This window comes from Lonchura striata, chromosome 1, assembly GCF_050655825.1.
Source record: "Lonchura striata isolate lonStrDom1 chromosome 1, ASM5065582v1, whole genome shotgun sequence".
Lineage (NCBI taxonomy): Eukaryota > Metazoa > Chordata > Aves > Passeriformes > Estrildidae > Lonchura > Lonchura striata.
Genome location: NC_140703.1, coordinates 39043935 through 39069262, shown reverse-complemented (window position 1 = coordinate 39069262; position 25328 = coordinate 39043935). Strand labels below are relative to the sequence as shown.

At 39.4% G+C, this 25328-nt stretch overlaps 1 protein-coding gene across 4 annotated transcripts in view; it reads left to right on the top strand.

Annotated features, from left to right (window-relative positions):
- The window catches only part of NOX4 (NADPH oxidase 4), a 97807-nt gene extending 72766 nt beyond the window's left edge, over positions 1 to 25041 (top strand). For all 4 annotated transcript variants that reach the window (XM_021545015.4, XM_085574789.1, XM_085574783.1 and 1 more), the window contains exons 14-18: positions 13234 to 13353; positions 16728 to 16836; positions 17388 to 17456; positions 19512 to 19612; positions 24451 to 25041. In XM_021545015.4, coding sequence (XP_021400690.2) covers positions 13234 to 13353; positions 16728 to 16836; positions 17388 to 17456; positions 19512 to 19612; positions 24451 to 24571 — 520 coding nt within the window. In that variant the 3' untranslated portion in view covers positions 24572 to 25041. The remainder of the gene's footprint in view (positions 1 to 13233; positions 13354 to 16727; positions 16837 to 17387; positions 17457 to 19511; positions 19613 to 24450) is intronic.
- Positions 25042 to 25328: the final 287 nt, after the last annotated feature.

Here is a 25328-nt window from a genome sequence, read left to right as displayed (position 1 = left end):
CTTTTCTTTGCGAATTGCTGTGTCCTGATGAGAAAACAGGCTGAGTTCAGCATCTGCAAGTCTTCTTTCACACATGATTCCATTAGCACTTGAACATCTTAATTCCAAGGTCTAAGTGCAGCAGAAGGGTTGTCCCTGGAGCTCAGGACCTGCTTCACTCTTTTCAGAGTCAGCACAAGCTGAGATGGGAACTTTCCTAGCTTTCACTGCTCCATTGATAGCTGTGCCTCGCTGTCTGATAGCATAGTTAGTGTGTATCTTGTATATATTTTGCCTTTCTATTTTTAGATGTCAGTAACTGGATATGTAATGCTGGATGGTTAACTTTTTTATTGGTGCATATTTGCACTTCAGTTAAGGAATCCACTTTAAAGAAGCCATGCAAGCAGGAGCAAAATTTGATCTGTCTCTCTCAAGTAATTTGATATCAAAATAGAGCAGGTTGGCTGCAGGCAACTCTTAAGAGCACCACTGGAATTTAAGAAATCAATTTAAGAAATTTAAGAAATTAATTTAAATTAATTTAAGAAATCAAACAGCTATTCCAGCTGTTTGTGTGGTTGGAGGCACCCCCTCACCAAATTAACTTTCTTTTTAGTTATTTGGCCCTGCACTCAGATTCTGGCTATTATGAGCTAATTAAGTTTAGCTTGTTCCATTGTTCGATCCTTCTTATGATATCCCGCAAGAAGACTCATGACTGAGATATTTAGCATCTATTAATATACCAAAAATGTTTCAATTTTGTAGAGTCTGCGGTCTGTTTATCTCTGTACTGAAGGTTCCTTGAAGAATGAAATTTCAAGGGAAATTATCATTAAAACTGCTTCATAGAAAAATATATATGAAAAGGAAGTTTAAGTCATGTGTGGTTTTATTGTCATTGGGCCACTTGTGTTAAAACCCCCCTGAGCACTCAGGTATTTGAACACTGTTATCTAAGGTTAGCTAAACTGATAAAATAGGATTAACAAGGAGATAACAAGGATGGTGGCTTTATCCACAGTCATCTTTACCCTTTCTTTAATTTTTTTTGCCTTGGCAAGGCTTCTCCAATGAGACATGAAGCTATTGCTTACCCTTTTTTAAACTGTCAAGTCAGATCTGAACATAGAAGCCATCAGTTGGACAGATAGGAACCATAAAACAACGAGTATCTAGAAACACTCCTTTGTGTAATGTTGTATTCCTTTCCTTTTACTTGCTCATTAAAGATTGTGATCCATTCATTGATGAGATTTATGACCAACATTATAGGGTATTTATGGGCCTCACAAACTTTAAATGAAGTCATTTTTGCAATGCTGGTTTCTGTGTGAGAAATATAACCATTTCTGTCTAAAGGTAGATACTGTCACACAGTGTCAAGCTGACTTGCCCTGGTTCTCTTAAGAAAGGTATGAGAGAGACTGGTTCCATCCCAGCATGGCACCTCAGCTGCTGCATTCCTCCTTTGTCTTTTTGCTCTTTGTAAAGTTCCTGCACCAAGGGGGAAGTAACTTTTGATCAGGGATCTTTAGGCACTTTCACAGTAGTTGAAGTCACGTTAGAAACATTCAGTGGTGGTTTAAGGAATGGTTGATACATGCAGCCATTAGGAAAAACATTAATGCAGTTTTCAGAATCTCAGAGAGGAACAACCAGAAGGCGTTCACCTGTCTGTCCAATTCTACCTTTACAGTTTGTTTAAAATACAGCTGTTAAGGGAATCCTTAAACAGAAGCAAATTAAGTGATATGTGGAACACCTAAATCACTGATCACAGCTGATGGATAAAGAGTGAGGTCTTACAAAGGTGAGGTTCAGTAGATACACAGAACCTAGAAGGTTGGAATTTCATCGACTCTGTACTACCCATGTCCTATTGTCAACCTGCAGTCATAGGCACCATAGCAGGATAAACAGCAGAAAAGCTGTTCCACTAATGCTAATCTACTTTTATAGTGTATTTCTGCCTGATAATACACGTTTTACTCCTGCAGAACTAAATTCTGATATCAAGTAGTTCAGTGGCATTTTCGCCATTTGTTTTGTACTGGAATCAGATTTTTTTTCCTATGGAGAATTCAGGGAAGTATTATCTATATATATATAGCACAGTGTATTAAATTATTAAAAAGTCAATGTTGACAGGTGGGAAGCAGGAAATAGTTCTTAAGCAGTGAGTTTTAAAATGAGCAAGGTATCAAATAGAGAGCAATTCATTTTGGGATATGTTCTTTCAATATTTCAAATAATGAATGATAAGGAGGGAGATGTAAACACCAAGTTAATTAAATCCTTGGATGATATTGGACCAGGGAGGATAGTGTATACCAGAGCAGATGGAATTCAATTTCTGAATCATCTGCCAGATTTTAGGAGATGGATGGAAGAAAAGGAAAATGAGTTGCAATAGGCAGAAATGTCAGACAGTTCATCAAAAGAGAAATTGTTGAATAAGAAAGACTGACATGGTGTAGGGAAATTGTTAGGCTCATACTTTATAACAGCCTTTTGTCTGTGTTTATTAAAGTGTGAAATGTTAGAATCATAGAATCATTAAGGTTGGAACAAAACCTACAAGATTATCGAGTCCAACCTGCGACCAAACATCGCTAAGTGAACTAAACCATTCCACTAATGTAGTACCTTGTACATTAATTTTTTGAACACTTCCAGGGATGGTGACTGGATGCTACCAATGCCTAATCACCCTTTCAGTGAAAAAATTCTTCCTCATATCCAACCTGAGCCTCCCCAGCACACCTTCAGTTGATGTCTCTTTGTTCTGTTGCTGGTTGCCTGGGAGGAGGCTGGCTACAGGCTCCTTTCAGGCAGCTGTAGAGAGTGATAAGGTTCCTCCTGTGCTTCCTTTCCTCCCAGCTAGACAACCCCAGCTCTCAGTCACTCCTCCAGGACTTAGTCCAGACCCTTCATCAGCTTCACTGCCCTTGTCAGTCTGGACTCATTCCAGCAGCTCAATGTCTTTCTTGCAATAAGGGACCCAAAACTGAGCACAGGATTTGAGGTGCAGCCTCAATTAAACTTAAACATTAAGCTAATTAAACTAAACCCTATCTCATGGAGGAGAGTTCTGAGAATGTGTTGCTTTCTGGTTTCACCAAAACAAAGAGCATTAACTGAGTGTGTAAGTGACATTCTGGAAATGACAGTGGATAAACATGAGAGAGATGGGATTAAAAGTGTGAACTTCTCCTTCTCTCTGACTGGTCAAAACTATCATTTGAGATTAGACCTGAGACACAGTCCTAGGACCTGCATCTCACAATGATGATGAACATGAAGGGGATCAGTGTGGTTGTGCAGGACACTGATTTTGTGCAAGAAGTCTCACAGGTCATGAATTGTTTTGTGTAATGAAAAACAGTCAAACCCAGTGTTGTTTCTCTGTATATATGCAGAGCAGCTTCAGGGGTCCTGCTCAATAGGAACTGATATGGAACCTGCAGGAGAGGCACCTTTGGCTTAGACCCTGACTCTATGCCAGAGATGTTCATTCTCCTGTGATGCCCAGTCTCTGTTCTGTTCAGTCACCTTGTCCTGCAACAGTGTCTCACACCCAGTAGGTTGTAGACCTCAGGAAAGTTATGAAAAGTGAGGATGGGAAGGATTAGGAAAAGAATAATGTATTTGCAGTAATTAACACTAGTCCCATATATCTCTGTCTCTCACCAAATCACTCACGTGTTTTGTTTGGGATCACCTGTTCTCTGTAAACTTCTTAAATGTAACTCATAGAGAAATGCTAAAAAGTAAGGCTCTGTTAATATGAGCACATAGAAAGGTAAGAGCTTGAAGGAATTTAAAAATTCAAGGGATAAAAATTTCTTTATTTTGAATAACCCAAAGCAGCTGCACAGAGGCATCTTTGTGTGGCTAGAAAGGTAATAGCAATGACACTGCCACTTATGAATAATAATGTCATTTATACAGGGCCTTGGCAGGACTGAAACTAGAACACTAAAGACAATAATAGGCCATTCACTCTGAAAAACAGAACTAGAAATAAGAAGTTGGAGCAGAGTCAGAGAAAAATAAATAAGAGGTCAAGATAGTCAGGACTGCATTGAGCTCATCTATGATGTAATGCTGTATATTTTCTGGTAGATGATACGTTTCTGCCAATGAATATATGTGCAGACTCATCTGTAGGCTTCTGTTGACTTCAGAAATTCCTGCTCCAAGTTGGGTGATCTCATCCTTAGTCTGCCATTTTATTCCAACTGTGTATGGTTCACTCCACTGCTGGGCAGGTGTTCTTTCTTTACATTTTGGTCTTGCCAGTAGTCTTTATCCCCTTCCAGATAAGAGACTGTCTGCCTAAGGAAATGAGCTTGTCTGACCATCACTGAACATCTGGAAGCCATGTGAAGTTGAATTATCACTATCTTGCAGACCTCTCTCTTCAACTGTCAGAGGAGTATTTAGAGAATTTCTTTCTAGGCTTTCTGGCAGCAAAATTGAAGCAAAAACATTTTACAGACCCCAAGCCATTAATGACTTGCTTCATGAAGCTGGCCTGATGGAAACCTAGTTCTATAGGCACAATCACTACCCTGTAGAGGATGTGAAGCTCTAGGAGAACATCTTTTCTTAAAGGAAGTGTAGCCAAGAGAGACATTGTTTTAAAAAGAGAGTTCTCCAGATAAGAGATGGGCTGTGACTGGTTTGCGCCCAATATAAGCCCTAAGACAAGAAGGAGTTTGCAGTGAGACATGACAAATTTTTGGTTTATTACATTTTAGGTAGCATATTTGTGTTTAGGCTTAACGGGTATTAAGGATTCCATTTTATTGCAGAACTGCTTCATTCCAACTTCAGAATTTATTTTGAGATTTGCCTTTCTGTGTTTTTTCTTTATATTCTCTTAATTTTGAATTCCTTGTCTCTACTTAACCCAGTACAGAGAGCGTGAGCGGGCTGACTTTGGAGAGAACTGTGATATGCTTGTCCTTGTCTTCAGATTGATCTGCTGCCAGCTCTATCTGCCAGCACTTCAGTTAGCTGCTTCTCTCCTCCTTTTTTGTTTCTGCAGATACCTAGCTAGGATTTGAAATCCTGTACTTTGTTATCCTTGTGATTTGTCAGCAGAAGCCAGCTTTTCTTTTCCCATCCCTAAGGTGTACTGGAGCTTGACTGGGAAAGCCTAAGGCACTGCTGATGTTCAACTAGAGTGGTCTTCTTTTTCCCCCAGCCTACTCTATCCAAAGAAGTATTTTGCCCTTTGGTGTAACATGTCTCCTGAGTATATTTGTAACTGGAAAGGAGCTGGCAGGGGTGTGAAACTCACATATGTACTGTCAGGCTTTCCTGAATCCTAAACTCTCATGTAGTTTTCCCATTCTTGATTCAGTTTAAAATACCCAAACCCTGGCTTGAGGGAACTGCATTAGACTTCCAGTGCTGGTTAATATATAATAATTAGAGATGTGAAAAACTTGAAACAGCATCTGAAACCTGCAATGTGGTTGCATCAATATGCATCAGTATGGAAAGGGGTAGGAGGTCTTTGGTGGTCTTGATCCCCCCCCCACATTTCATTCCAGCTTTTTGACCTCACTCCTGCACTTGTGCTGTACTGTGTTGTGCTCTTCTCCAGGAGCCAGAACAAGGATGTTTGTCCCAGGAAAGTGCTGCCTTACATCTGTAGGCCCCTTCTCCAGCCACCTCCTGTTCTTTCTCACAGTATATTAATGCAAACAATGCTTGGCTGTTGCTACCAACAATCCTTGTTTGGCTCCACAGCTATCTATCCAGCTGTTGCTGTTTGCAACATGAACATTAGCCACCTTGCCTTCCAGGCTTCTAGAGGAACTGATGCTGCAGGTATTTCCACTGGTGTGGAGACATGGGATATCCTGTCTCAGTGAGTATCATTAACCAAGCGAGGAAGAGGACTAATATTGGCACTATTTCCATGCCATCTGTTAGATGGCATCACCTCTCTGAGATGACCACCAAAGGCAGTGGTATAGGCAACAGAAAGCTTCCTGTAAATATTGAAACAGACCAAAGCTCAAATATGGAAGTGGATTACTCTAAAGCACAAAAACATTCTGCAGTGGGATAAGCAGATAGCTGCTGTGTCAGTGAATGGGCTGTGGAGAAATATGGCCAGCACATTCTACCTCATTGTGGTTGCTGTTTGACAGCAATTTATCACTTAATAATGGAACAGATAAATTTTCAAAAAGCAAAATGCAGTAGGTGGTGCAGTCATTACAAATGCTCTTCTTTTAATTTTTCTTGATTACCTCAGGCAAAATTGGTAGGACACAAGTTTATAGAAAGGAAAGGCGCTTTGCAAAATATAAATTGGTAAGGAAAAAGGTGTATAACGGGATTTCTTGTTAAAATAAAATGAAATTGTGTGTTTTTTAATCAAAGGAATACATTTTGAGAACATTTCATAAAAATTACCTTAAAAAGGTTGCCATGGAGAAGAATTAATGCAACATTAATTAAGAATATTGACCCAAAAATTTGGTACAGAAAGTACATGTACTTTAAGGGAACAAAGTTGCCTTGGTTTATAATTATATTTTATTGTAGTTCTCATAGTGATTTTACAGACCTTTTTAATAGAGTAAGTGAATGATGTAAACTGTTGCTCTTCTCCTGTAATAGTCAGCAATGAGTAGTCAGAAATATGGATTCTCCATAAATACTTCAGGCAATATTTAGATAATTTTATTCAGTTTTGAGGGAAACTAATTTGGTCTGAGAGTTTGCTTTCAGATTGCTGAGGGAGTCATGAACAAGGAAGAGCCATGTTTGTAAGGGTGTCCATCAGAGGTACAAGTCTGTTCTTTGCTGCCATCAGTGGTAGTTTGATCTCCATGCTTTTATGAGCATCTTATTCATAGTTAGGAGGTTCTTTTCTTCTTCTCTCGTCCTCCTCATTCCTCTCAAAAAGTAATTGTACAACTTTTGCTGCTCTAGTGTTCCAGCCCACTCCAGTGGAATCTTCTCGAACCTGCACTGTGTGTCATAGAAACTCACAAATCTCATTTTGTGATTTACAGGAGGAACATTATCCATAAAAATACGGGTGCCTGCTCAGCTGTTCCGCTCTCTTACCCTCATCATCATGCCTTCAACATACTTCCTCTTGCTAAGGATGTTGTAGAGCTGAAAATTCTTCTTTAGTTACCTCTGGGCCCTTGAGAGTATAAAAAGATGAATAAAGGTGATTTTGTTCAGTTTTGCCCAGCCAGAGAGAAATAAATGGAACTGAGATGTACTAAAACTGATGGTTCTTATAGGATTCTAAAAATAATAATGATTTATCTGGTTTCTATTTGAAGAAAATTTGGTATTAATTGATTCTCTAGTTTTTTGAGCCATCCATGTTGTTATAATCAGATGTTTCACTAGCTGATCAAGGAATCAGCTTGGGTAGAAAACAGAAGAAAAATTCTACAAGCTATAGTACATATTGTAAGAGTATGTGTGAAGTTGTAAGGAGGAAAAAATGTGAATAAACAACCAGAAATTAAACTCAAGCAGTTTAAAAAAATCAGGAGAGGATGGCTAATGAAACCTGAATTAGAATCATAACCCTTTGCAATCTTGCACAGAACAGTATATAAATTTAATTGGACCCACTGGGTCTTGCAAGCTTACTTATCAAGGGGCTGCTGATTGCTTTAATGGAAACATCATCCTTCACAGTGTCAGGAGAACACATGGGAATCTCTGATCCCACATGCCAGATGTCACATTTTGTGACACTTTTAAACCTTGAAAAGCTGTAGTAGTTTTGTAAATCCATAAAAACCAAGGATACCATGCTTTGTTCACTAGTGGTTCTTTTGTAAAAGGCTATTGGTACTGAGATGCTGTCAATAATCACAACCCCTTTGGTAAAATAGTGTTGGGGTGTACACATATCAATTGAGGCTTAAATAATGTTGTGTAGTATTGTATGTTGACTTCATAAAATGAAATTACTGTCTTGATTTTTGCTGCAGAAAATATTTTAAAAGCTTTGATAGTAGAAAATGCAGCTTCTTTGAATAAAATCAGATAGTTTGTTGTAGGTAGGCTTTTACTGAAAAATGTGAATTGAGCCTTGGACTCCAAAATGTTCCAGAACAGTGCAGTAGTCTGTTTTGCTTTCTGCAGACTATGAAAGATTGTCTCTGATACAAGTTTCAGATTTAGATGGCTTACAGCAATCCTTCTCTGATCTCTGTTATGCTGGTGCCCTGAAGAAGGAGTCATGCATCAGGGAGCCATTCTGACAGACAGAGCCACACAGCAGAGAGACAAACCAGCTTAAGCTGGAGAAACAGCAGACAACAGATGGATACAATCGACAGCAAAATTCAGGGAAACAGTGAGATGGTACTGATCCAGAATATGAGCTGCAATGAGCATATCAGGAGCCTGTTTTTTTAGATATCAGAGGAAAGAGGAGTCTTAAGAAGGAATTTGAAGGGAGATAACGAAATAGCTCTGCAGATGTTTACTGTGATTCCCTCCCAGGCATGAGGGAAAGTGTGGGAGGAACATGGAGGCACTTGTTTGAATATTTGTCATGTGGGGGTAGAAGCTAATATTGTGGGTTATCAGAGAGAGATTATTGCATCTCTGGTGCAGCAGAGTTAGAGCAGCAGAAGAACATAAGGAAACTGCTTCAGCCATCAGACAGTCAATTCCTTGGAGTTCTCAGGCTGAATCCATCAGTACTGAGACGTGGTTTTGGCAGGACAAGTAAAAGAGAAGAACAAGCATGGGAGAACAGTTGTTTAGTTGATTTTGTTATGATTTTGGAGAATGTCAATGATGTTTTTATAAGGAATCAGGAAAGAGATTAATCTCCATTAGCTTTATGACTGTGTCTTTTGACTGTATCCAGAACTTAGTGTGCTCACACAAAGATACCTACACATGGATCTTGGTAAGAACTGAATACCAAGGATATAAAACTTCATACTGTTGGTTTAAATCCTTCTTCAGTTGACTTTGGTAAGAGCTTTGCCTGAAACTTCAGTCAGACTAGGATTTCACTTTTTGTGCATACAGTACTTTGTATCCAAGCATTTAGTTCAGCTTGGAGATTATGACACTGCTTTAATTAAACTTTCCTACAAGCTCTTGATTTAACTCCCCTGTCCATCTGTTATTGCACTAATATCCCAGATAATGTGTTACAGTAGCTCCCAGAGAGCCTAGCAAAAATAGTGGTAACATCATTTATATTGGGTTATGAAGTACAATCAAACTATTATCTTTTCTAAGGTCTCCTACAACCTGAAGTAAAGCATGGCACTGAGAGCCAAGTCCAAGAGGTGTGAGCAGGTATATCCACACATCACTGTGCAGTTCCTTATGGAAAATAATGACTTGGATTTCAAAAACAGTGCAGCTGCCTGTGTCCCTGAGACATTTTTAGGGGTAGGCCCATGTTAGTGCAGTAGCATTGCCCAGCATTGGAACAAGCTGGTTTAGTGCTTGTTGGGCTATTTTGGTATCACTGCACTGTAGAATGGAAGTGTGCTTTAAATAGAAAATATCTGTAAGATGCTTTGATACATTTACATCTGTAATGTGCTCTGCTATTTTTTGTGATATATTCTATTTTGAAGAGCTTTTTTTTCTCTATCTGAGCTAAAAAAATGTGCCACAATAATAAGCAAGAGCACTACTAAGACTGGAAGTAAATACATGTGAAAAGAACTTGTTATTTGAATAAGTTTGCCTGAAGGAACAATTTCTACACTTCTAGTAAAATTCCATTCCCTTCCTTCATGTTAATTAAATGAAAGCTGGGGGTATAGCATAGTAGTGTGGTATATCTGGGCCACAGCTTAAGAAGCAAAAAGTCATCTTATCCCCCTTGTCTTCTAATTGAGCGCTGTGGTATTTAATTTTCAATAATGAACTGCACTCATGCAAAAGTTTTCTGTCCTACCAAATGAAAGGAGGAACATGTTGACAGGAAACAAAAATTGCATAATCTCTGCAGAAGTCTATGACTGAATCACTGCTCTGTTCAGCCCTGTGCCATTTGATATGGCATCAGGAGGTTTCTAGCTTCCACTGGCTTGAATAAGAAAAGGATAAATTACCACTGCCACTAAGGCATCAGGGCCACATTTGTCTCAGTTGTAAATTATCCCCGTAGTAAAATGGAATTAAATAGTACATGTTTATGACCTCCAACAAAATCTTCAAGGGAGATCATGTTATGCTTGGAATCAGTCTTTTCAGGCATTCCGGTGGAGTGGGTTAACACAGTAGCAATATTTCTCCATGTTTTCCCCCATTTCTCTTTTTCACACTTGGAAGCAGTGACTTCTGGCTGCTATGTGCTGGACCACATGCAGACACAGCAGGAGGCCCTTGGCTTCTCTGACTGCATCTGCTGTCCAAGCAACTGCTCCTCACTCCCTCAGAGGAAGACGCAGTGGGCAAATAGAAATATTTTGCAGGCCAGATGGGGCTAATGGACCACAAACCGGAGCATTCTGACCAAAATGCATATTTAATTGCAGGTTGTTTCTTGAATTTCTGGCATGCACTGTGCTTGACTGGTTTCTGGTGACCAGAACTAGTTTTGCATTTTTCCATGCCTGATCATGTCAGTGTTATTCAGAGGCACTCAGACTTTCCAGGAATTTCTTAATCCCTCTGAGATCAGACATAGACACATATATTCAGGTACTCCTCAAATAGTGCAGTTATGTTAAGTGGCACCTCTACAATAAATAACTCTTGTTACATCCACTGGGGTAATTTCTGGAAAAATGTGCTTTGATTGTTTTTGTTTCATTAGGTTGTGTTTTTCACTCAAAATGTTGGCTTTAGGTTTGTGTATCCAAAGGAAAGTTGATGATGCTTGTCCAGAATGTAAGGAATTTCCCTCAGGCCTGTGATTTTGCCCTTCATACCTTTAGGAGCAATTCTCTAGATTTCACCAGCCAAGTGGGGCTTATTAGGGTAAGATGTATATGAGGAAGGCCAGGAATGACAGGGTTGCTGGTCTTTGTTATCAGTTTTGTTTGTTTGTTTGTTTGTTTTTGTTTTGTGGGTGTTTTTTTGGTTTTTTTATTGGTTTGGGTTTTTTTTTTTTTTTTTTTTTTTTTTTTTTTTTGACATACTCTGACATACCAAAATTAGATTTCTGTTACATCTGTTACATATACATCTGAGATCCATAGAATTTGTGGACTTTTTCAGAATATCCCTTTGACCAGATTATTTCAGTGTTATAACCTGCTTCTCAATATTTCTCCTGTTGTTTAGTTAAATAAGAGCTGCTTCTTTCCATCCTCTGTCAAACAGTGAAACTTTAGATCTCTTAAAGCAGCTGCTGCTGCACTCTGCACCAGCAGTGGTATCATTTCATTAGTAGAAAATAAAGCCTTGTTAAATAAATGTGGTATAAAGTGTTATGTAAGAGGAAACATTTAATGAGCAGATACTTAAAGTTCTGTTTATATTGTATGCACATGGCCAGTTAAGTTTTTCTTGGCCCCATTGTGTAAAACAATATGTCTGTCCTAAGTAAGGAGTGAATTTGTTTTTCTAATATTCTCACCATGCTGGAACTAACATACCTGACATTGCAATGCTTTGAGATTCTCCAACAGAACATTCGTAAAATACTATAGAGACTGTAAATGCAGAAATAAGAGTAAGCATATTTAGGTTGAAGATGGCGTAGTTATAAAATTTGGTTGCTTAAAAACATTTCCAATGTCTTCTGATGGTGTATGTGGCTGGGCCAGTGTCTTCTCTGTTTCTCTCCAGGTAGGACACCAAGTAAGGAGTTTGTAAGACAGGACATAGTTAAGGATCAGCCTTCAGATCCTTCAGAAAGTTGGTAGTTAATCTCTGTTCAATTAAGGCACCACAGAAGAAGGAGCCTAAACATGTGAGGCATATCAAGCAACAATAGCAAAGGTCTGGAAAAAATTTCCTAAAAAGGACCATATTGGCCACAGACACGCAGACAAGATGTTGTCTTGACTGGTGAGATGATGCCAAGGGTCAGACCACAAAACTAAAAGAAATGAGATCAGACTAAGAACTTAAGTTATGGCTAAAATCCATCCCTCCAAAGGAATTAATCAGATGAGGTTTGGAAGGCTTTGTCTGAGAAAGGTGATGTCTTCTCTGCCTTTAATTCTCTGGCTGTTGTTATAAAGGAGAAGCTTAGGCCCTTTGATTAGCCATGGAGTGTGTACAGCTTGGTTGTGCAATAAGTGCCAGTGTGTGTGCATGAAACTGATGTGTGTTGGAGCTCCTTAGTGGACTCAGGCCAAAGCTTGCTCTTGGTCAGCAGACCTGGGGGCAAATATTGTTCCCTGAGCTGCTGTACACAGTGCTGGTCCCACCACACTTGAATTGTTCTGCAGTTATCTAAATAAAACTCATGCTGATCTCGTGCTGATCCAATGGGTCACTCATACACAGAACAGGCCTTGACTAAATGTTCTGTTCAAGTTCTCTTTGTAGCAGTTTCTAAAGATGAATATGTTACTGAGGTAGGATAAGCAGTTGGTTTTCCATAGGTAGAAGAGAGTGTATGAAATCTTACAGCCCATAAATTTTGAGCTGCCAGTGGGTGACATTGCTCAGATTGTCAGCACTGTAGGAAGAATCTTGTGGGAGGTCAAACTTTTGAAAATACCTAGAGCCAAGTTTTAAATTATAATCAATGTACTATCCAGTAGTGTCTGAAATGTTAAAAATGGATTGGAAATGGGACACAATCTCCTAAATAACCTTTAAAATCAAGTGGACAGAATGGTTGTAATAATGATAGGCATGAGTCAAAGGGGAAAAACTCAGCAGTTTTTCTCCCTCGTCAAAAAATGTGTATAAGATGAACCTCCTAGGCAGGCCTAGCTAAACTGCTTTATTTCCTACGTATGACCCTCCAAATCACTGTTTCTAGTACAGCCCTTTCTTTGCCCTCTGACACCAGACAAAATAGGAAACCATAATTTAGTCACCCCCACTCGTTCAATTAAAAAATAGCTTGTCTAATCATGGAACATGCCAAGAAATTTTAGGTAACAGTTTTTCTTACCACCTGTACATTCATTTCTGTCCACATAAAGTTTTCCAGGAAAAAAAATTTCACATTATGCATCCAAAGACTAATAGAAATTTAAAACAAATTCTTTCTAGGGTTTTAATTCCAGCTTGTTTTGTTTTATCTTTGCCTGATCTTAACAGCTTCCTCTAAAAGTGTGCTTTTTTCTCTTTATGCAGAGTGTATGTGGATGGACCTTTTGGAAGTCCCTTTGAGGAGTCCCTGAACTACGAGGTCAGCCTCTGTGTGGCTGGAGGTATTGGGGTTACACCATTTGCATCTGTGCTCAACACACTGCTGTAAGTGAGCTTAAGCCTTTAAAGCCATTTTGCCCCAGTTTACAGCAACAATGCACGTCGGAAAGGGTTTAAGGGTCTTAGAAAACTTCCACTGGCAAAAGTGAATGATTCCTTGAAAATATGTAGAGGACTGAGATGCCCCTAAAGGGCATAAATCCTTTCATACCAGCTCTGTAACCAAATTGTTGTGGCAGAGATGCACCTGCACTGGGACAATATCACCAGCCTTTGTATCCTGCCTCCAATTAAGCCTGTGATTAATGTAGTCACAGGCCTTCAGCAGGACTTATTCCCCTAGTCCCAGCTTAGATGAGGCTGTGTACTGTAACAGTTTTTGGGAGTCAGACAATTGTGACAATCCTTCTGCTGGAAATGCAGGACCAGTTCTCCTGGTTTGACTTTTTAAATGTCTAAGCTTGAGGTTTTAATACAAAGAGATCAATCTGAATTGAGGTAATATGCAAATGTTTAACCCCATTTGAAAAGTTTAAATTTTAGGTATGCATTTTTCTATTTTTCACTGATTGTTTCTCTATTTTAAAATTACATTTTAATGTAAAGTCTTTGATATTCTATGCAGATTAAACCTTTCACCTCTTGTTTTTCTGTCACATTGACAGCATGGTTCCCACTAAATTTTATGCTGTGTGAAATAGGCTTCCTTTTATGATTGCTATTGATTTTATTTATATTTTCTTAAGAGGTCCAGTCACAGGTTAAGAACCCCTGTATCAAATGCCCAGTATAAAGAGCCAGCCAAAGCAGCAAACCTTCCCTGAGAGGCTGAGAGGCCAACTGGCTTTGGGAGGGCTTTAAAAAACACAGTTAAAGCATTTCTTGCAAGATGAGCATGCCAGTGGTCAGCTCTAAATCAAAAGTAAGGTTGAAGTGTGGAATTTAGATGCTTCTGTCCTTAGCCTGGGCTGGACCTGACAGTGCCAAGTGCTACTGAAAGTCATTAGCCTTGTGTGTCTCATAGTGCTGCAGCCCCCAAAGGCCATCTTGGGCTCCCTCATTTTCTTTGATTGAGAGCATATGGATCACCCTTTCAAAACCAGAGTAAAATTTTGCTGAAAGCCTGGGGCTCAGGTGGATTAAATGACTGTTTTCCTTGTGATGGATTATCCCTGATAGCATTTAGCAAAAATGCCACAGAACACAAAAATGGGCCAGCAGCAGGTAATTAGATGTTTGCCTCTACCAGTGTGTTATCTGAGGCTGTAGGAATTCTCACAGACACTGCAAGAAAATGGTAGTGTCCAAAGGATTCTGCAATGTCCATTTATCTGCATAAATTCATAAATTGACTTCCAAGGAGCTAATTCCATAACCTGCCTTTTTAGCTGCTCTTCCCCTTGTGCACTGTACAATATACAAAGAATTAATTCTAGGAAAAAGTAACAGTTCTAGTCTGCTTCCCTCCTCAGTATTTAAACATCAACAAGACACTGGTTTAGTGGCTGATCTGTGTGTGTCTTTGCACTGGCTTGGAAGCAGATATTGGCAGGTATGAACATGCAAACTGCCTGATGGTGCCAGCTCTGCAGAGCAGCAAGGCCAGTCCTGTTGTGTCAAGGACACTCAGATCTAGGAGAGATCCAAAGTCTGTCCTTGAAATCTTGTTTCCTGCTCTGTTGTTTTCCTGTTGTAGTACATAATTTGATTCATGCCCCTGCCCTTCCCTCCACTTAGCTGTTGAACCCTGTGCCCTATTTTAAGAAATTATGGAAAGCTAGAGGCTTTTATGCATAAGAGTCTGTAAATAATGGCTGTTATGGGCAGTGAGTGTAACACAGAAACACACAAGAAATGGGGGCTGTTATGGGTATTGCACCTCTCCTGCACAGTATGTCCTGCTGGAGGTAGACCCAGGCATATGTGTCTGGGGTGCTACTTTAAACCTATGCTGGACTTATTTGATGAAATCTTGCAGTCCAGGCTCTTTCTCTGGCTGCAGTGTTTCATTACTGAGAGTGGTGTTTTGTTACTGAACTTGGGCATGTCAATACAAAATGCCTTGCATTTTTCTCTTCTTTTATCCCTTTTTATGGTGAAAGGCACTTATTTTCCTTGCTACTGCTTATAGTTCTCTTGTCTTATCTGACCAGATTGTGACCCTTCCTAAGTGCTTGTCTTAGTCTAGGCAGTCAGAAAGAGAAGGAAATTGTATTTTGAAAGTCAGCAGTTAACAAATGAAAAATTGGAAATCGGGATTTGAAAGACACTGTACTCACCAGTCTGGAAACACTTTTTTTTGCTCTCTCTGGGGAGTTTATATGAAAGGTGAGTTCTCAGTTCTGCGTGCTGCTGAGGTGCTGCCAGTGTCTCCATCCTTGCTCCTCAGGGCAGAGGTATGGGGAGGCAAGACACTGGTTAGAGCCATCACTTATATAGATCTATTAACCCTATATCCTGGTGGGATATGCCAGGAACTCTACAGTTTGGAATAAAGTACAGTGGGTATGGTGAGATGTATCATGAAACTTTTCAACCAGGTCTGGCTCCTAGGATTGGCATTTTAAGTGAACAGGCTATGGCCTTCTCTAGCTGAAAATCATTCTAGGAGGAAAAGGAGGAAACTGTGCACTGACCATTTCAGTGATCAGAACAACAAAAAACACTGTTGGCTAACTAAGAAAATGCTTCCTGAATTCTTGTGCTTAATTTGAACTCATTATCCATCAGGATAATTTATTTCTATTTTCTTTCCCAGTTCACTCAAATCCTTCCTTTGTACTTCTTTGTGTTTTAATTGAATTAGAAATCTGACACGAGAGTCCTGTTTTTCTAAATGCAATGCCAGAATCTGCCCATGGCTGCACTTTATCCACCAGCATTTTCTGAGGTCTGTAATATATCACGCAGTTCCCTAGCACAATGGAGCTATGATTTCATGGTCTTTGTGGTTTTGCTACAATATTAATGATAATCAACCAGAGCCTTTCAGATAGAAGGGCAGAATTAAGTCCTGACATGATTGCATTTGTCAATATTTTCCACTTAAGGGCCTCTTTATAAATGTAATAAAGCATTGACATAATATACTTGAACTTAAAATGTCTCCTTTGCTTTGAAATAAAAATTTGATGATGATACATGAATCCATATTTGCTGCCCAAATCATCTGTATAGCTGACAACATCCTAGTGTGGAAGCAATGTCTATGATGGCTGTTAGCTCTATGCTAGATATTTAATATTCTCAGGATAATCTGAATTGGTCAATTCAGCGTCTGATGTGTCATAGCTTGAAGAGCAGCTTAGCAGTTAGCTTCTAAAGGAAATTCATGTTTCCATTAATAACTATAAAGCATCCTAATTAATGTTTCCTTTTTAAATTATAATTTTTAACTACCCACACATTTTATTTTCAAGTGACGGCTGGAAATGTTACAAGCTCAGAAGACTCTACTTCATTTGGGTGTGCAGGGACATTGAGTCTTTCCGCTGGTTTGCAGATCTGCTCTGTATGTTGCATAACAAGGTAATGGGTGTTGTTTGGAGGGATCCTGACAACTTAAATGCAAGGTATGCCCACAGCACACACGTGGCATTCTGTCGAGAATGGCAGCCTTGCTCAAAATGAGAGAGCGGTAGCTTGGGCTGCCTAATCCAGGCTTCATTTATTCTTGGAGCTGCAAAAACCAGTTTGAGTATCCATCACCAATGTTTCATTGCAGTGTTGCCAAGTTCCAGTAGCCTGGACACTTACCTGTGTCCAGACTACTTTATGTGATGGAAGAAGCAATGCATGCAGTCTGGGAAGCCTTGAGGGGCCTTTAGTCATTTGGTTAGTAGGCAGATTGAGAAGGGAGTGGAATTAACAATTTCAAGTATATTTTAAGAGCCATGTAGCTTCCTAAAATAATATTTTTTACACAGCATGATGTGCTATACAAGCACATCCTCTTCATTAAAAAGCTTACTTCATTGATGCTGAAACCCATGTACCTCAGCATAGTAGGCACAAGTGATTTCACACTTACATTAAGAAAAAGAGTATTATTTCACTAGCTGTTTTTATCATCCTTCCAGCTTTGGCAGGAGAATCGGCCAGACTATATAAATATCCAGCTGTACCTCAGTCAAACAGATGGAATACAGGTATGTGGCCAAATGTTGTTTGTAAACTAAACTAGACCTTGGAGTAATAGTCAATGCAAACTGTCAGTCAGAGGCAGAAGGGGATTACTGCAGATGGTAAAAACAGGAGATGAGGCCACAAGCTCGGGTGACTGATTCATTAATAGAGCAAGACAGCCAGTTCATCCCCACAGCATTAAGAGAGTCTAGTGCAGTACCCTTAACTTGATTAGGCAGAAATCCATATCTTCCTTTTCTAGGAAAAAAGGTCCTTCCAGGCCAGGCCACAGACCAGACAGTTGGCTGTGTTTGATGGGAAATCTGCATTGTTTCTGGGCTAAGAACCAAACCAGAATAGTTCTAGGAAATTGCAAGCTGAAATCTTGTTTTCTCATATATATTTTGAAAGGATCTAGCTATTTTTAAAAGCTTTTTATTTAATTGTCTCATATATAGATGAAAGGTAGAAATTTCTTGATGTGTAACACTGAAAATTATACTGAACTGTCAATTGACATGTATTGCCAATGCTAACACCAGGCTAATTCCCCAGCTCTTGGCATCTCCTGTAACTATTTATGCTTGCAATCTTCTTTTTACATTATCTAGCACATAAGCCTGGGTACAAGTCTTTACTGTGCTGTGTCAGAAAGCTTTCCACTGACTACAGGGGGTCCAGAGGCAAGCCTAACAATTACTGCAAAACATGAAATGCAGTGAAAAACCTTGCCCAAAGGATTTTAATCTGTCTCCTATCAGATGATCACATAACATTCACAGCTCTGGTACGAACACAATCCTGTAGTTTAAGTGATGTGGTAGCTACAGTAGTTATGACTATGATAAATGTAATGCCTGGACAACAGTTGATGAAAATGGAGTCCTTGAAAATGCCTAATTGATGAACCTGGTATGTAATTGTTAGGTTAAAATTAAAACCTGAAGCACGACTGCAATGCAAGATAGGGAAAGTGAAATAATAGTCAATTCAAAGGGAGTTTTCTGATACTATATAGTATACTAATACTGCATAGTGATACTAATGAAGCAGCTGCTGAATTTAAGTCAGCTTTTTGATTGAAGTACTTCTTTAAGGTTACTTTTTTTGTTTCTGTTGAACAAAACTGCCATGAAGCATAGTGCTGTTCATAAATTACTCAAGGAGGAGTTAAGTTTCCATGGCTATACAGGTTGTGTGTTCACTGAGGTTAGTCCAAAGGGCTGACTGCTGCCAAAATTTGGGCAGTTGCACTTCTTGCTCCCTTTGTGAGAAGCCCTTGTGGCTGTGTGGTAAGAGCTCACCGTGCAGCAAGTGTTTTGTCTATAAAAGCCCAAAGGAGGCTGAGTTGGCCAGGACTGTGTTGGTGTTGGTGTGGGCAGTGTTTTGGGTTGTTCAGCAAGGGAAGGAATGTGTGAGCCTAGATAATGTGTAACTCTCTGACTCTTGCTGCTGTGTTAGGACAGCAAACCCAGGGTTGTGCCCTGCACTGAGAGGGCATTTCACCTTACCAAAATGCTGGTGAGTTAGCATTCTGGAATGGAGTGAGTTCTATCTGGGGAGCAGTTTTGGCTGCTTTCTGCTGTTACAGCAGCTCAAAACAGCTGGCAAACTACTCTCAGGGAGAAAAGTAAGATTTCCCTCGTTACTTTTTCAGACCTAGTCATCTTAATAGTTACTTGCACAAAGTTTTAAAAAAGACTTCAGACAAAAATATGATTTTTTCATCAGCAGCATTTCTTCCAGCTTAGCATTAAAAGCCAGTGTGGGAATGAGTAACAGAAGCATGGTTATTGTTTTATGGATTAAATAAATTGGTTTAAAAGTAATGTAGAAATTAATGAGCAGCTGCATGAGGGACAATGTATAACTAAGACCAAGGAGAGCCATTGAAAAGATACTGAGCAGAGGTATTGGTGCATAAAATGGCTGCAGTTCCCATCACAACTGTTTGGTATTTGTGCTCAGGTTTTACACCTCAGCACTCCGGCAAGTCAGCCAATAGCGAAAATGGGAGCCCTGGGTGATATGAGGCAATTTGCAAATCAGGCAGAATGGAGTTTTTTTGTTTCTTGCAGAAAATAATTGGTGAGAAATATCAAGCTTTAAACTCCAGGCTTTTGATTGGACGACCCCGGTGGAAGCTCCTGTTTGATGACATAGCAAAGTGCAATAGGAGGTAAGTGCTCGTCCACTTGAAGGATGCCACAGTTGGATGGCTGGGCATATCTCTTTCTAGCTGTTTGTATGAAAATATTTCTGAGATTTATCTTGCTGAGAGATAGCCTATACAAACTGAAACACTTTTTTTTACGTTCAGAGCAGTTCAGTTTCTCATGTAGTTGAGATGTTCAGTGGCTCAGAAAATAAAAATAGCAGATTTCCATCTCATTGCACAGAGATTACATATGTTCTCGTCCATGGCAGTGTCTTGCTTTCAGCATATGCTGGTTCTTTATATAAAGTTACATTTCTTAAAATTGTTGATTCATGATTTGTAATGCTAGCTTAAAAACAGAATTCACAAGGAAGAATTTGAATTACCTGTATTGTTTTTATTCAGATGATTTATTGTCTTTGGGTATTTCCAGCTATTTTTTATTCTCTGTTAAAACCTGGCAATGCTTTTTTACTGTGCTCGGAAAGCATGTTATGGTCTGAAACAAGACAAGTGTAAACCAGGGAAAGCGTCCATATGGAATGTCTTTGTCCAAATCCAGCTTTGTTGGTTGAGTATTTTATCTGCCACTGGCAGTTTATTGCCTAAAAAGCTGATCTGAAGAAGGGACTGTGTGAATCTTCCCTAATCCACTTCTAGCAAAGTCAGTGGTGTGGGAGCAAACCTCCCCTGAATAGCTGTTGATAGTAATCTGGGTGCACCAGGTTGAGAGGTGCTTTGCAGAACTTTCCCTCAAGAACTTTTCATCCTCTCTTGCACTTGCAAAGTGAAATCTGCCCAGTGGTTTGTTGACTCTTCTCTTCTGAGGCTAGATATGACTAGGGGACACTGAGCCCTGGCTCTTGAGAAATACTGGGTGCCATATGTACCACTGTATCACTCAGTGTCAGCTGCTGATGATACTTGTCTTGGATTCAGGTCATATGTTGTGAGCAGGACACCCCACAGGCTGCTACGTCTCTAGTAGAATTTTCACACTTAGAGAAGAAATTTAGAGCAAATAACCATGGGAAAGAAAGGGAAAGAGAACCAAACTGACTCTCTAGGCTCAAAGATCTCTGCATAGTGGACTGTTGACCTTTTATGCTCTATTCTGATGTCTTTGTTTAACTACATGAGTGCAAATTTAAAAGATGAAAATTATGAGGTTCCTGCCACTTCCCTCCAAAGATGTAAGAGCACATAATATAGATGAAGCCATTAGTAGTAGGAGTCATACTTTATTTTTCTTTTTTGCTTTCCATTGCATTACTCCTAATTAGACTTCAAGTACCATTTCCTCTGCATTTTCACATCAGGTCTTTCAATTTGGCCACTGTTTTCAAGCAAGGTGTCTTTAATACCAAAATAATACTCTCTTTTGATTATCTTGCTAAGATGTAGGCTTTGTCCCTCTTTGTCATCTCTTTCTCAAGGTTTATATAGGTCTGTACCTATAGATGTAGTTACTTGTAACAGTGTACAGTAGTGAAGCCTTTGACAACCTCAGCTGTTGTGCAGAAATTTACCTTGAATGAGATGGGAACTTCAGTTTTTCCCACTAGTTCAATTTCCAGGTCTGCTACTAGCTTTATTTCAGTTCTTATTTCTCTGTAACTTTCCACCTAAATGTCCCTGCTGCTCTACAGAGACAAAAAAAAAAAAAAGCCAAACTAAAGCAAAACAGGTCAATCAAGTTGTTTCCAACATCTGGTGCCAGCGTTCAGACTTTCACATTTGCAATCATCCCCTTGGGCTTGTTTATGGGCAGCCAAGATATTTTCCAGTTTTTATCTTGTGATTTTAGGAAAAGCTGCATATAAATAAACAGGCAGCTGGCAAAGCTCTCTCTCTCTCTCTGTGTAGCTGTCTGATTGCTGTGTGCTTTGTGAATTGTTGCTGTTGTTGCTGTATGGGTCCCAAATAAGCAAAGTGCATTTGTAAGTGTCTGAGCTTTGCCAGACCTTCGGAGCATGACATGGGAAGACCCAGCATCAGGCTCCTGATCCTTTTTGATTTTCAGGAGAAGAGGAGCAGATGTATGCCATCTACTGTTCATATTTCAAATGGCACCTGCAGACCCAATCTGATTTGGAACAGTTATGTAATAAATTACAGGTCTTGTTTTTTCATGCTTTTTTGTGGGAGAATGGAGCAGCAGCCTTGTTCTTGTTCAGTTGTGTCCTGGATGAAAAGCTTGCACCCTGCTCAGTTTGCTTAGGTCAAAAGGGCATGTGCTTTTTTCCAAGTAGAGAAGAACCTAGAAAAAGACATGAATACTTGTAGGAGAAAAAAGAATGGAGCACCATGATACATTTATCATGTTTTCTAAAGAAGAAACTTCTCTCTAGGAATGAATATGGGATTTAAAAGAGGAACATTTCAAGTCCTGACTCTGTCCTCTCAATGCAGCAAAGTATTTAATCTTTCTCAACTCCTACTGTTTATAAAGTGGATGTAAGAATATATGTCAACCTACTCATCCCATAGGAACACTGAGGAGTTACTTGCTTAACGTTCTGAATCAGTAAATTCTGTATTGAAGTTTATAAATATTACAAAGAATGGTCTGTAAAATAGTTTCTTTAACTGTAAACGTTTAAGGTGTTATTGGAGATTTTCAGACATAGGACTACACAGCTGCCTGTTTTCACCTAAGCCACAAAGAGAAACTTTGTCCCAAACAAGTGATAGATAAACAGTTAAAGCCATCAGCTCAGGGTAGGAATGTGCTGCTCCATGTAGTAGGTTTTCTCAGCCACCTTTCTGTGTGTGTTCCAGCAGCCAGGCAGGAGCTGGGGGAGGAGGAGGGAGACATCTGCAGGCAGGGACAGAGGGGAGGAAGGTAGATGGTGCGTAAAGGGGTGTCCAGACTAGGTGCTGATGGTGGGTATCCCAGGAAGGCAGTCTGAGAGCCTGTGGTTCACTGTACAGAACAGTGACTCAACTGGGTTTTAGGAGGCCATAGCCATGGGTCTCTTGTGTGACTTCAGGCAAATTATTTAACCTTCCTGTGATTCTGATTACTAGCCAAAATATCTGTATACCTTGGAAGGTTGTTGCTGGGATGGGAATACATTGGCAGTATGTATTTACTTCGTTGGCTATTTATATGTAATGAAAGGGAAAGGGGCAGCAGACCTCTTTGGGGTTTATTTTATCAGTTCACTGTAGTAATTCAACTAAATAAAAATAAAAATAAAAAACCCCCACCCAAACCCAACAGCAACATTCATTATTTCAATTAAATGCGCAGTAGAAGACAGAGTCTTGCTGGCAGCTCATGAATACTTTTTCTCCAGTGGGCACAGATTAGAGGGATTTCAGACTCTGCAAGTGCTGAGGAATCTTACTTGAGAGCAACAAGGAACAGCTCTCTCATTATTGCAATAAATTCAGCCACCAGCACAACACCCATTGCCATTAAAAGGACTACTGCCAGAACAGGAAAGCTTAATAGATAAATGTAAGGGTGAGAAAAGTATGACTTATGACTTTGCCATGGATTGATAGGAGAGATGATGTCCTTGAAGACAATCAAAATCTGCATTGTAAGGTGCCTGCACAAGGACACCACTGCAGTTACCTGCATAACTTTTTGGTGATTTTTTGATGTTTGAGTGCTCAGTTGTACCCTGCCAGTGTTGCTGGGCACTGTTGCCTGTGCACTGCCATGCTATTCCAGCAGCTGCCTGACACCTGGCATGTACACATCAAAGATTTCTTCTTATCTTAGTTCCCTCTTCTCATCAAACACATGCACAGGGAGCTTTAAACTGAATTTGATTATTTTGCATATGCTAAAATATTGTATATTAAACAGTTACTGGATAAAATATAGAAACAGTCCTGGAAGCAGAACCCAGAACCCAAATCTCCATCCTCTTGGTGAGTGCTATAGATCACAATAATTAGAGCCATGTTCCCTCTTGTATGCTTTTTCTTCATCCTAGTATATCTTTTAGATCTTTTTCTGTAGTGACACAATTTCGGCAGGAAGATGATTTTTTTTCCACGATACAGAAAAGGCAGCACTGCATTGTCTTTTCCTTTTCTCATCTTAAAAAAAAAGGGAGATAGTGAATGTTGTGAATTGCTCAGTCCTGCTGTGGTGGACGTGCTTTGTTCAGATGTTGGCTACAGTTCTGAGCCCTAAAATGTTGTATGACTGTGAGTCTGACTTATAGCCTATTTTAAAAGTGACCAGAGAGCAAAGAGCTGTTGTCAGTAGGGTGGTATGAAAAAGTCAGGTTGACTAAAGAGCCCAGGCCAAGATCTATGGGTGATGAACAAGGATCGTACTCTGCGTTTGACTTTTTGTAAGATTTCTCAGTATAGATGTTGAAGGGAAAACTGCATGCTAATGTGAAAGTAAAGCAGTAAAATTATTCTGTTGCTGACAGAAATAATCTTGGGTTAGTAGTGCTCTGATTTCATTAGTGTAACTAATCACTGTTAGTGACTAGATATGCTTGTGTAATTCATGAGTTACACAAAGGAAGTCTTTACAGTGAGATATATTTTTAACAAAAAAGTGATTAATCATGAGAAAAAAATAGAGTGAAAGATAGTCATATTTCATCATTTGGTATCTTGAGACTAAGAGGAAGCACTTTTTCCTTAGTGCTGTCTTAGTCAGATAAATAATAGAGTTTGTTGTAGGGATACTTGGGAGAGATGTGGTGGCTTCAGTAAAACTAACTGTATCATCTAGTGAACTGTTCTCACCTTAAAATCTGTATGTAGGTGGGTTATGTATAATACCATGAGGCCAGGATCCACTTCTGTCTATTATTGGAAATTACTGTTTATTCACAATGTCATAACTTCCCCTTCCCTCTTTTTTTTTTTTTTAACAGGAAGACCATTGGAGTTTTCTGCTGTGGACCAAACAAAATCTCTAAGATACTTCATAAACTGAGCAACAGCAGCAACTCTTATGGGACAAGGTTTGAGTACAATAAAGAATCCTTCAGCTGAACGTCTGTTGGAGCAAGACTCTCTAGAAGATAAAAGTGCAATTTTTTGTTTGTACAACGTAAAAGTTCAGCTGTGGTTTAGACAGAAATGTACCAAAGAATAGCACAAATGTTTTTATTTATGATTATTTAAGACTGATGGATGCAGCACCATACCAACAAATAATCAGTGCTTTTACTCAAATACACTCACACAATATTTGTGGTGGGAGGGATTCTTTGGATTTGTTTCTGTCAATTAAAAGTACAGAAGCTGGGGAAAGACACAGTTGCTTTAAAAACTGATGGAAGAAGAGTCTGTGGAATGTTTGAACTTCTTCCACTTCAATCCTCTGAAGCTGGAAGCTGGATCTGTAATGAAACCCTAGGTTAATCCAAGTGGCCAAAGACTCTTTCTTTTGTTGGTATACAAATCTTAAGGCTTTGGGGTGAAAATACTCCATATTAAAGATTTTATTATACATCGCAGAACTGGGATTCTGTATTTGAAATATAGAGTGTTACTCTTGCTAGTCTACTTCTGTAATGAAGTTATCCTAAGGAAAAGTGAGCACAATTGTGTAGCACCAGTGGGCAGCCTCTGCTGTGATGTTAGTCACAGCCTTTTGGCAAGCACACATCTGTACATGGAGAACTCTGTATCTTGCATCAGTTCAGTATTCATTGAGTTTGCAAAATAATTATGATTTATGCAGCCATAAAGAGATGGAACAAGAAAAGCAATGAACAGGAACAGACAGGACCTGAAGTTTTATTAT